The following is a 13,677-nucleotide window of genomic DNA, read 5'->3' as shown; positions in this document are numbered from 1 at the left end:
TTTTATTAATTAATGTCCATAAAAGAGTAATCTTACATGTTTGGCTTTTTTGTGATTTCATTGGTTTATTATGAAACAGGCTACTAAATTTCTAATTAAAACAAAACACACACACACACACACACACACACACACACACACACACACACCAGAGATTACTGGTGCTATGGTGAACAGGTCGGGCCCCAAATCTCATTCTGCTTCTGGCCCTGTACATTCCTGGGCCCCGGCTCTGCCCTGTCTAGAGACTGAATGAAAAACACAAAACAAAGAAGCCACTCTTGAGAACGATTCAGTGTCACTGCAACATGGTGTTCCAATATCACTGCACCAAATAAAATATAGAAACAATCTTTGAAAAAGAGCTTTAAATATAACATTATGAGGCGTCATTGTGTTAAAAATCTGTGGCTACTTGTTAGGGCTCAAAGCTCGCTCATATGAAAATAGAGAGCTGTTTCTTTAAAGGCGCCCAGATCTCCGCTTAACGTTACTTCGCGAGATTTGCTTGGCGCCGCGACCTCATGTGAGACACCTCCTGCTTGAGAGCCAGTCCGACGTTACCTCTGCAGAGGAAAACGCAACGGCGCCCCGAAAATGGTTTATTTCCGTCTCATCTGAGCCCAAAAAACACGTTTGTACCAAGAACGTCTTTTTTAATCCATTGTTTATTCGAGGCCTAGCAGGGGCGCCGCGCAACGATGTGGATCCAGGTTCGCACGATAGACGGGAAGGAGACGCGAACCGTTGAGGATCTTTCTAGACTGACCAAAATTGAGTCTTTACGGCTGAAAATACAGGACATCTTCAATGTGAGCCCCCAACAGCAGCGCCTCTTCTACCGAGGGAAGCAGGTAAACCCACTTCTGCCTGTCAGCGCAGTCACGCAGCAGCCAGTTTTGACGCTTTGACAGGGGGGGGGTTAGACTTCAGTGGTCCTCCTCCCTGTGCTCAAGTCTTTTCGGACCCTGTGCGAGCTTCCTGTTTTGATAAAAAAAAAATAAAAATAAATTTCAAAAAAATCCGCCAATAGATCTTGCGAAAGACCTCCGAGTGGCATCCTATGGGAAAATTAGGGTTAACATTAGCTCTCTGTGCACTTCACAAATGGCGTGGACATGTTTGTTTACATTGCTAGTGCAGAGAAACAGGAACACGGCACTTTGTTTCCCACATGTGGGCTCCGCGAGTACGCTGCAAACTAGCACACCCGTGAGCCATTTCTAACTGGATAAGCAACAGACCTCCAAATACAACTTTAGATTTCTGTTTCGCATACATAACGACGTTACAGTGTTATCTAAACGCCACAGATCCTTTTAGAAAGGCTTCATTATTGTTTGATGGGATCACCCTGGAGCCCACACGTGCCTTGAAGCAAGTGTATTTGTTTACACCCTAGCGTCACCACCATGCGCACAATGTACACTGTGCACACTCAGTGTGTCTGCATAGTGTAAAGAAACCTGTTCTCATGTGGCAGTACTGTTCCCCCAAGTTACACTGCCTGTGATGTCTAACAAAGGCGCACTGATGGATCTCTGGCATGTTTTGTTAGACAAATTCTCTACTGAAGTCACACATCAAAATAAAGCGCCACACGTGTAACAAATATTATTCAGTGTTTAATAAGGCCATAAATTTAAGCGCTGTCACAGTATAAGCCGTGGTATCACTTTGTTATGCAGAAAAATGTGTATGTTTGAAGAAATGTGCAATCAAGTCAGCCACACAGTTATTAATTTATACTTCAGATCCTCTGTGTATTACACGTGTAATATATTTGGAAGGAACAAAATCATTTAAATAAAGTGAATTTCATAATAACGACAATAACATTTAGGTTTTAAGTACAATATTATTTCTGATTTTGATTTTTCCCTCTTACAATTGTTCCTCAGAAATTTGACTCTGAGACAGCTTTAATTTATTTTCAGAGTCCAGCAGAACAGAACTGTAAAATATCTTTGCATTTTGCATACTGCCACTAAGTTTGTCATTTTTGTAAACCAGAAATGTGTGAATAAGTTTTTTGCTTTGAGACTGAAGCCCGCTTTTGACACGTACACTACATAATGAGAATGATAAATCTATCAGAAAAATAATTTTATTCAAGGCAATGATGCCTGATGAAGATCTGCAGTTGATGATAGACATCATGGTATTTGTAGCTAGTGGTAAAAATAATTTTTTATTAAAGTGCTTGATTTATTTTGATAAAGACAAACTTCAATAGATTGTGTTTGTACATCTTAATATATTTTTTTATTTATAGGTGGTCTCATTGAACCAAGGTTAGAAAAAAATGTGTTTAATGAATAACTGTATGTAGTGTTTAGTTGTAAGTAACGACCTCTGCAGCATATTTACAAAATGGCAGTTTACTTTGAACTCACCTGTTTTTTATAGGAAATATTTTTGGGTTTGTTGGTACTTGCTAACACTGATTTTAGCCTATTAAAATTTTTCCCTGAGATCTATAATGCACAAACATTATAGGAACATTATTTTGAAATATTATATGAACAATTTATGTTTTTCTAGTTTTCCTGTGAATGATTATGATTTGCATAAATGTGGAAATGCAGGCCATGCACATCTCTTGTAACAAAGTTGTAAAACTGGGATTTGTAGCAGTTTGAAACAAAGACAAAATGATTATGGACTTGATGTTTTTTTTTTCTTTTAGTTTGGTCTATTGGTGAGTAATAGAGTTAGAATTAATAGCATAGTAGATAGTGTTACCAAACAATGTAAATGTTTAAGTTGTGAGATTTCCAAAGGACTTTCGTTCATCTTGTGTGTTATCAGTTGCAGTCTTGTGCTCTCTTGCTCTATCATGACCTATTTCTATTTCATATAAAATACAATTTACTTTTAAAATAGCTTTTTACATCGTTGGAATTTCACTTACTTATTTTTTTAACACCAGACACTGAAAATAGCTATTTTAAGTTGTCATCTCTCAATTACAACTACCACACAGAAGAGTGTTGTTGCTAATGAGCCCGGTTGTATTAAAACCACTTTTTCACTAAAAAGATCAGGATTTTGGTCATTGCTTATGGTTGATCAAGACAAAATTGGCCAATTCCTATCCCTGTCTGATTTCTCTATGCAAGTGAATTATTGACAAAAACTAATCTTTCAAAACCTCTTTGACAACTTTGATTTTAAGGCCATAGGTCAGAGTTCAACCTTTCAGCGTAAGGACTGACATTAAAGTTACCCAAACACATCTTTCTGTGAGCAGAAAGACGTAAATATTTTCTTTCTCAAACTCAAAAGCTTTGGACATGCCACTTACATTCAAAGACAATAAAAGTTGTAAGCTCCTTAAACAAGATTAATTCATGCATGTTTGTGTATGTCACTGTGCTTGACTACCTCCGGTGAGCAGCTTTAAAGCAGCAGGTTTACTGTTGAGTTCATCTAGTTTTAATGGAGTTGTCTTCCTGTTCGAAGGGATTTGTTGTTTACCACTGTTGCCACTTGCTTCCTCGGAATATAGAAGTCTTTATTTCCTTACAAAAGTAGTCCATATCATTTAAAAAAGTAAAATAATATAAATAATAGAGTGGAAAAGACAAATGCATTCATCACAAAACAAAGTTATTCCAATATGTATGAAAGCTTGAGGTAAATCTTGTGTTGCTATATGTTACAGTTGACAGAGCTCTTACTATTGAGTTGTTTGACACTTTCAAGACATGTAGTTCCTCTGTAAGGCATAAAATAGTTATTAAGTAATGCCTCATTTGCATTGAGTTGGACGCAATGGGTTGTTGAGGTTTGGTACGCTATTTTAATTGTTTTTATTACAAAAGAGGTCCATAATGCAGCCAACCAATTCAGGTGTAGGTGCATAGGACAATGGTACTACTGGTTAGGGCAGAGCTACTGGCATCACAAAACACAGCGTTTTGATCGGAAAACATTTAGCTCCCCTTCCCAGTGAGAACCCAGTGGTTCAATGAATATGGCGGACCATGAAGTAGCGTACTAAACTGCACTGACGTGAGCCGTACTGCTGAGAGGAAAGGAGGCACAATTGACATTAAATGATAAGCTGATTTGATTGAATTACACTATATAGAGCCGGATCTCTGTGACTATACCAATTGCATTGTATTATGAAGAAAAGAATGTATATAAAGAAAATGTAAATTGAACGACGACTGGCTATAATAAGACCCATTTGTCTTATTCAACTGTATTTACTAAAGGATTATTTCTCATATTTGCACTATCGATGAACTTAAATGTAACTTAAACCTGAACATGATTTTTTTTGTTCATGCAAGTATCTCTACAAACAGATCTGTCTTCTCTTTGCGTCTGGAGTTTATTCAGAGTTTTCTCATTGTACTGACTTGGTGAGTCAGCCAAGCATTATAGCCCCGGGAAAGACTGCACCGTATGGTATGCTGATCTCACTTTGCTGATATTCAGACATATCTTCACCTGTTGATGTATGTCAGGCAGAAGAAGATTTTTGTTCTACGAGAGATTGAGAAGTCGGACCTCATTGATCCATCCAGATGAGTCAGTTTGGTTTCTGCAAGTTGGAGACTTTCTCCTGCTCAATTAGTGGGGGGGGAATAACACTTAAGGGGAGTGGTTTCAAATTGTTCCTCTAAAAATAGTTATGTTCAATCAAGAAAATGTCTGCTTTGCTTGTAGTTTGTAAGGACTACTCAACACAACTGCTTCTATATTAAAGAATTGTTTGCCCTGAAGCTGGTCACAATGTTAATAAATGATAGGAATATTCATTTGTTAACCTGAAGTTGGTCCTGGTTGTTGTAGTTAACAACACCAGGCCCATCCTGTGTTGTAAATCCCCTACTTCCTTTATTCCAATGGAAAACAAGTGGAGCGCCTTGATTAGGGGCTTTCCATGTGTTAAGTAATGTATGGAATGAGCTTGTACACTGACATCCACTCTGGTGTCTGAGGCCTGTTAGGATTTAGGCTCGTAGCTCGGCAACTCAGTCTAATTCCCTTTTCAAAATGGCGTCTTGTTTTTCCCTCCAGCTCTCTGCTCTCGCTGCCTCATCGCTCCAAAGTCATGCTTGCGCTTCTGTCGGGAGCGTCCTGAGCCAGGAGCCACTCATCTTTGACTTGCTGCTTGTGTCTTCCTTTTCATTTGTTTTTTAACTGTACTTTTTATTTTTTCTTCCCCGTCTCGTTTTTTTCCTGACCACTACTTGTTGTGCGTGTTTCACTTTAAACATTTTTTTTTTTCACTCGCACTCGCAGCCTCACACACATCTTCCACTGGCCGCGCGGCCTTTCAGCTCAGCGCCCACACACTTTTGCAACAAGCCTGCATATTTGCTAATTTTAAAAAAGCGCCTTGACTTTCGGTTCAAAGCTCAGCACATGGCGTCCGTGTGATTTATCTAAAACACTGTTAGTCCACTTTTCCCCCCTTCTAAAGCAATTACTTATTGCATGCTAAGATCGTTGGATTTTTTTCCAACAGCTGCCTGTTTGCTCGGCTGCTCTCTTTCAGACGGACGATTTCTCTGACCTAGATATTGTTGCAATTTGATTATACATGGATCGATGTTGTTGTGGCTCCTCATTTGAAAGTTATTGCTGTGTTGCAAAGTTAGCTGCAGCAGCGCTTTCCCTGAGTCCACACCCTTCTCTTATAGATAGACTGGACAAAGGGTAGAAAACAATGGAAGGCCCTGAATCCCTGACGGTAACTGCAGGATTTCTACGAGTTTTAAATATGGTTGCAGTGTGGCCACTCCCTAGCATGCCTGTTAGTCAAAGGACCCCGCATTATCTACCAATTTATGTAAAAGCAGTGATCAGATTTAGTGACATTTTCATGCTTCACTCAGATTAACAAAAACTTTTCAAATGCATGGCTCAGTTTCTTTCTCTTCTTAGATCGATGAGAGAAGCTAAAGCTGTAAATGGGGTTGCTTAGTAATATGATTGCCACTGACTATTAGTATTTAAGAAAACTATATGATAATAAACTAACACTAATGACTTATTATTTAGTTTTTTTTTCCTCATTAGGATATTTGGAATAATAGTGTTTGAGAACACATAAGGAAAATTGGGTCTGTTTGGATGTGCTTCTCAAACCGCTTCAAATACTTGATTAAAATCTTCGATTTGTAGAAAGCAAAACTTTACGTTCAAACTAACACACTAGGTTTATAAAAAATAAAAAAAGGCTGAAGAAGTAGATCAAGCGGTGACTTTTTCTTTGAGATCAAATGACTGAGGGGAGAATGAATGATAAAAAACCCCTAAGCTGAAGGCTAGCACTGAGCAGGCACACAGGCAGCCCCCCACACCCCCTCTCCCGTCATTGTTTTTGGTAATATGACCTATTTTGCTCAACTCTTCGCCAACAGAAATGTGGGGCGGGGTCCTGAAGTAGCCGTGCAGAAGTTTGTTTGCAGCGTCTTCCTTCTCATTCACAAGTGTCGATTCTGCTTTTCTTTCGCACCTGAAAGGCTGTCGGAGGCTAATATTTTTTACCATGCTGAAAAAAGGTCATTCGAGGCTGCATGTCATCGCAGTGGTTAGTGAATAATAGTGGAAATATTTGCCCTGATAAGATGCAGACTACAAAAAAAATTTGCTGCGTCACTGATCTAACATAGAAAAGCCAGAACAGTTCAGTTTTTGAAGAGCGCTCAAAGTTTAATCTGCTACTAAATCTTTTTACATTTTGTCATACCACAACCACAAACATTGTTGTGTTTATACGCCGTAGACCAACACTGAGCGGTGCATACTTGAGACAAATATGTTTTACAAATAAAGTGAGGGTTATTGGCCTCGGCTCCCCCACTGAGCCGCTACTTAGTGGAACCGCATCTAAGTTACAGCTGCATGTCTGAATTTGCTTTGCACATGTAGAGTTGGAAGGTTTTTGCCAATTTGCAAAGCAGCTTAGTCTCACTCAGTCTGGATCCAGTGTAGCTCTGGTTATATGTTCGAACATCCATGGAAGTGTGAAGACTTTTCTCCAGGATTGCCTTGTATTTAGCTCCGTCCATCCGCTCTAGGAAAATCATACTCACCGCATAATGCTGCCACCACCATCAGTAGGGTGTGTTCAGGGTGCTAGTTCTATGCTACACATGACATTTTGTATATGCAACGTTAAGTTTTTATGTCTGATCTGATCATTGCTTCTTCTTCAAGATGTCTGGAAGTAGAATTTCTTATGTTTTCCCTGTTCATTATATAGTACAGTAAATGATAGTTGTCACTATAGGCTTCAACCGATTCATCATATTCATTGTGATGAATCGACTATTGAAATAATCGTCAACTAATATGATGATCGATTAATTGTTATCTGGTGTACAGAGATTCAAAAAAGAATATTTGGTGCAAAAACAACAGTAATTAATCCAAAGCTGTACTCTATGAATTATATGGGTTTTACATTTGATTTGAGATATAAACACCTTTGTCTGTAAATATGTTTTACTCAAAACTAATGATAGTTTTAGCTTCACCTGGTTGAAATTCACTAAAGGAATGCTGTGTTATTGCAGTTGAGACAATAAATTGTTTATTTTCTTTGTTAGAAAGGAATTTAATTATTTGGTTATCTGTATCATTAATGTAATGCCAGTTTTTTAAATGCGATGAATCCATTGTCCGAATAATGAATAGAACAATCAATTACTAAATGAATAATTAATTGCAGTTCTCATTGTCACCCTGTTCGCTAGTTGGATAACTTCCTAAGGCACGTAAAGTCACATGTTGATGATTGTTGTTGTAGCAAGGCAAAGGTGAAAATAGTCCAACTGGTTTGAATCGTTTCATACCCTCTTTATTTGGATCTTGCTTCGATGGGTTTTCCGTCTGTTTCGACCTGTGAAAATTCAGCAGGAGTGTTCAGATTGTGAAGAGGTGTTGATTCGGTTTGACTTTCAAGTGGCGTTTTTTTTGCTCAGACACCCCCAAGTCGTCAAGTCTGCCGACACATGAGAGGCATCATGCTTTTTAAATGAAGTTGCAAATGAGGGTGAAATTGCCTCGTTTCTGGCTGCAACAACATTCTGTTTCAATATGCACAGTTTCTCCTAACATTTATTTATTTTTTCCTTTTTAGTTTGTTGTTCTTTGTTTCAAGGCTGATTCCGAAGAGGCTGAAGTCAAAAACACCTTGCAGCAGGAGTCTGATCACGCTACTGGAAATGAAGCTGCTGTGAAGAGCGCGTGCACAAAAAAAAAAAAAAAAACAGATAACAGCCAAGCCATTTGTGTTTGGTGCAGTGCAATTCTGCTGTGTGCTTGTTCTGAAATTCTGTCTGTGCGAGTCTCTATTCCAAATAACATGAACTCATCAACGAGCGAGCCAGTCTCTCTGCGGCAGGTTCTGCCAGCAGGCTCATTATCTGCTCAGGATGCTCCCAGTTTGTTTTGTTTACCTTTCTTCTCTTAAAGCTCACACCGAAAAAAAGCAATGGCGTCACTACACCAAAATCTGAGGGTTAGACAAAGTCAGAGCTAGACAAAAGAAAGCCAAGGCAGACCACCATGCAAAGGACAGATAGGTGCAAAGTAAGTGTTTGGCTCTGTTTGCACGGCTGCTCCTCTGATCTAAATTTCATGAGGCTATTAAAAAGCGAGAAGGATGGGGGGAAATCGTGCTTTCCTCCTACACCTCCAATCTCACCCTTCCCCATTGTCAAACAACGAAGAAGAGCGTTGGGAAGAGTGAGCGAGGGTGGCGGCCATGCTTCTCTCCCCAGCACAATGGCTTTATCGGGGTAAAATGAATTGCTGATATGTCCAGAGGGTTGAGGTTTCCACTGTACGCTACATTCTAAAAGCAGAGGCCGTATTAAACAGCACAGCTAACAGCAAATCCTCTGGATCCTCCCCTGAAAGGGTCATGTTGATGTTGATTGTGTTGGTGGGTTCTGGATTGCATACGCTCAGCCTTAAAGTGGGGTGGCGGATGAAGCTGTGTGTGTGTGTATGTGTGATTGTGAATGTGGGGTGCTCTCTTTCGGTTGTCATGGCAACCAAGTCATTTCTGTCCCCCAGCTACACATCCTATCACTGTAATTCATGCGTACATATCTCTTATTTATTTATTTATTTATTTTTTGCTTGCAGAAAGAACCCATAGACTGCAGCAGCGATCTGGCGCCTGTTTCCGTGGGACAGTTCAGATAAACACAAACAGGGCAGCAGCAGAGCCGTCGGTCGTAAAAAAGGCTCAGCGTTTTCCTTCACGCTGCGCAGACTTTGTTTTATTCTGTCGTATAATCTCTACCTGAGCGTCGGCCAACAGTTTTTTTGAACATGAGGGAACAGATGTTAACGCAGACTTGTGATCAACTTGTGCCTAAACGGCACCAGTGCACGCACACAAAGGCATGTGTATCTTACTCTTCTCTACTTGACATGTAGTGGCGTAGTGTTTCCCCTGCTTATGGACATGTCCTCCCATTGTGCGTTTGTAATCGCTTTACGTTCAGTTGAGAGGCTACAATCAAATTGTTTTGCTTTTAAATTATGAAGCATATGAAAATGACCCATTTCTGCCTGAAGTGACATTATCTATTTGTGTATGTATTTATTTGTGCAATTTCTCCTCTTGTGTGTTTGGGGCTCTTTATTTTGAGGCTGATTGTGAGGAGTGTGAAGTAAAAACACATTGCAGCGGGAGCCTGATGTCGCTGCTGGAAATGAAGTCACTGTGGAGAGCGCATGGGGGGAAAAAAGATAAAAAATCAGCCAAGCCGTTGCTTCATGTTCAAAAATCCATCGCTGAGTTCGAGATAAGACCAAAAGTCTGGAACATGTTGTGAAGAGTGTAATAATAATAATTACAGAATGTAAACTCATACTGTTTAGTCAACCTGATTATTTTTTATGCCTTGACAAAAGCAGTGCTTTTCTTTATATGTAAGGTTAAATAAAATAAATAAACTAAAATAAAACTGCAACAGGACAGCATAACATAATATTAAAAAATATCAGAAGTTGCATTACACATAAACCTGGTGTTGAAACTGGCACAATCTGCCTAAACCAAGGGCCCTATGAAGTTGATGTGTTTCCAATTTTTGTTTTACAGTTTGATACTTTTACAAAGTTAAGAAAATTCAACAACATAAGTCTCTAATTGTATTGTTAATATAAATGTAAAAAATCAGTGCTACACAATGTAACAAGTTCCAGTTGTCATCAGTATCGGTTTATGCTGTTTTAGTAAAATCCTCGAGGAAAGTTTGTTCTGTTGTTACCAGAAGACCTTTTTCTACCTCCACTATTTTTGAGAATGGCTTTCCCGCTTGCCATTACCATTATTCTAAATATGTATTTATGTTTAAAATGCTTGAGGTTTGCTTTCGTTTTACCAAAACAAACATTTTAAGCTTAACTTCTCCCTTGAATGCATTCCATGTTTTTTTCAGGATTCCCCTAAAAGCAGTGATTACAGGGTAGTTCCCCCAAAAAACACTGAAAATGATTAGGTTTACATTCACTGCATAGTCTCCAACAATAATAATTTATTTATTTTTTTTTTTTTTTACTGCGCTGGAATTACAAAATATCTAGATTCACATTTGAACAAAATTCTCCTGAAGATATGTAACAGATTGTTCTCTGCTGTTTACGCTGCCCCTATCATCAATATCCTTGTTCTCTGGCTTTGCTTTTATGTTTGCTGCCAGGTGCTTTTAATGTTTGATTTCATAAATAGCCTTGTGGTTAGTCTTGAGGGTAATTGCCAGCACATGAGGGTTAATTTGTTATAGCAAAGGGTTTATTGGGACTTGAACCCATTAGATTAAGGATATTTGACACATGTAAAAGAAAGGTTATGCATACATTTGCAGAATTTCAGCATAAATATTATCAGGGCACAATCTTTTCTTAGCTCTAATACGTAAGCAGTGCTTATTTGGTAAAAACAGCCTTTACATTGTCGTATCATATTGGTGTCTTTTCAGGAATTACTACCACATTTTCCTTTTGCTCTTGTTTAGATGGAAGACGGTCTGACACTTTTCGACTACAATGTGGGTCTCAACGACATCGTCCAGCTGCTGATCCGGTCTCAGACCGACCCCCCGGACAGTCCTGCCACCAAGGACGCGTCTGGTGTCGCCAGTAGCTCAGCTCCTCTGCCTGACTCGAAGACTGAAAACCTCCGAGCTCCAGCCTCCTCAGCAGATGTGGAGACCTCATCCGACACGGACAATAAGAACGAAGGCGACCGTGCCACTGTAAATGAAACCAAGCCAGAAACCGTCGCTGCTAGTACCAAAAATGGCTTCAGGTCCTCCAGTCCAGCACAGGATACTCAGCCACCCACGTCCAGCCGGAGCACATTAGTCAACCCAGGGATTGGCTTGTACAAGGTGAGTTTGCTCATAAAAGTAATAAAAGTGAATAGTTTTGGAATCTTGAATTTATTCTGTTAGAATCTAAGGATAATGTAGCAATTTCCAAAAAGTTAACAAAAAAAACGGTGCATTTTGAAGTTACTCTTTTTGGTTTCTTGGCGCTACAGAGACTGTACGCTGAATCTGAAGACCAATTGGAAACGGCATCATCCATAGATGTCAATTTCTCATACTTCAGAAAAAAAGAGAACTTCACGGATAGTGGGGTTTTTAAGATGGCTTATGAAATCTGTGCAAGCTTGAATAATAAAAAGGAAAATGTTAAATCAAAAAAGTATTTTTGTTGTATCGTTGGATACCTGAAACCAGTTGACTGTAACATACATGACAAATGTTAACCCGAGATTCTTAGTTATTATAATGTTGGGGACTAAAGTATCAAAACTGTTGGCGAAGATGTGAAAATAATACAATACTGTCCTTTATAATGTTCAGCTGTAAATGGTTATATCTGCCAATATAAATCTAGACAATATTTTAACTGTAATTTTGAACTTTCAATCTGTCATAGAAGATGCTGGATTTGGAAATACTGGCAGCCTTTCTCTCTCTTTTAATTTCCAAGTTAAAGTTTGGTTATACATTCTCTTGGGAATACACAGAGAGACTGTTTTCAATTTCTAATGCTAAAGTGTAAGAAGTGTAAGGCTGCTTAAAATGTCGGCTTGTCTTCGCTTCAAATGAAAGTGAAACCTGGTTTCACACAGTGTGACTTCGCCTCTGCTTCTAATATAAATGCTTAATGACTGTTGGTTATGTGAAGTTGGCTACAGGGCTTTGATTGGCGCGTTTCTGAGGAAATTTGAGCTGTTAAGACTAAGAAAAAGGAAAGCATAGTGTTATGACTGATTTGATATTTGTCTCAAAAATATGGTTTTGGTTGCACACTATTAACCGTTTTTATTGAGTGCCCAAAGTAGGTGAATATTTGTAACATTTAACAGAGCATGTACTGGACATGAGTCAAGACCAGTCATTTTAGCGTTTTTTTTTTTTCCTCTTTCAGATTAACGAGCTGGTGGACTGTAGGGACGTAAGCATCGGTGCCTGGTTTGAGGCCTGCATCGAAAATGTGACACTTTCACCCAAAGGACAGATAACGCCCACTAAGGGAAAGGTGGGCCGGCCCTCAAAAAGGACAAACGGGAAGCTGGAGGCTGAGCAGGCACAGGCCCATGGACAAGGTCAAACCACGGACAATAACAGGAATAACCCTGTGTTAAACTCTGAAAGTAACGGAGCCTCCACCTCTCAGAAAGACTCTACCACAGAAACCAAGGAGAAAGAAGAGGACATAGCTTACCACATTAAATATGAAGAGTAAGTAATGGCTTAATATGCTGCCTTCCTGCTCTGTGGAAGTAACATACTTTCTTTTGTGACATTTTTGTGCATTTCCTGGACAACAGCTGGTTGTCTATCAAATATACATTTTGGAAGAAACAAAGGGGAGTGCTCTGTGTCTTCATGCAGTTACAGAAAACTCCTGTTACTGCTGCACTTTCTCGGTCATCTTTTAAAAGAATAGAGAGGAAGTGTGTGATGGAAAAGTTTTGCGGTTTTCAAAATGTGGCTTGTTCTTGAGCAGAGATTGTTAGTTAGAAGTAGCAAATGCAAGGGAAAGACAAAGAATATTCAAATTAACAACATTAGGCATATATTTGGATGTGATTGTACAAATTTATTAATTTAGGTACATTTGGGTACCTGATTGCCGGCAGCTGTGTAATCCTATTAACTGACAGCAGCACTCATTTTTTATTTTTTATTTTTTAAAGATTTGTCCAGGTAACTTTAATGATGTCACATGATGGCAGTGGGTGTTTGTTCAATGTATCCCAGGATAGTTTGCATTCAGATTTCAAAACTGAAAATAGTTTAGGATATACCTAAATGCAATGAAAATGAGTTTCAAGTGTCTGGAAATTGCATCCAAGTCAATCCAAAATTATTTTCTTGTTATTCTATAAATTAGCAAATAGAAACAATTTTGGCAATCTTAGCTGATTAAAAACAGGAAAAGTTGAATCTGATTTAAATTAAGACGGTTAAAAAAAACAGTCATATGTCTTTCTATACAGTGCATGCAAGAATCGGGTTTCTACATTGTGTAAATTTCCTTGCCCTTTTGTGGGAGATAGAATTGGTAACGATTGGAATTGCAGGTAGATGTTATTTTTCCTGCCGGCCTGAAGGATGGAGAACATGGGTTTGTGTTGTTGATGCTGCAATAATTTGAACTCTCTCGCAT

General features: G+C 38.9%; 1 protein-coding gene across 1 annotated transcript in view; it reads left to right on the top strand.

Annotated features, from left to right (window-relative positions):
* Positions 1 to 503: 503 nt before the first annotated feature.
* Positions 504 to 13,677, top strand: part of uhrf2 (ubiquitin like with PHD and ring finger domains 2) — a 33,216-nt gene continuing 20,042 nt past the window's right edge. The window contains exons 1-3 of the mRNA XM_008424280.3: positions 504 to 854; positions 11,007 to 11,381; positions 12,433 to 12,746. Of these exons, the coding sequence (XP_008422502.2) occupies positions 702 to 854; positions 11,007 to 11,381; positions 12,433 to 12,746 (842 nt within the window). The 5' untranslated portion in view covers positions 504 to 701. The remainder of the gene's footprint in view (positions 855 to 11,006; positions 11,382 to 12,432; positions 12,747 to 13,677) is intronic.

Source organism: Poecilia reticulata, chromosome 12 (assembly GCF_904066995.2).
Source record: "Poecilia reticulata chromosome 12, P_reticulata-male-v2, whole genome shotgun sequence".
NCBI lineage: Eukaryota > Metazoa > Chordata > Actinopteri > Cyprinodontiformes > Poeciliidae > Poecilia > Poecilia reticulata.
This window is presented reverse-complemented; position numbering and strand designations above follow the sequence as displayed.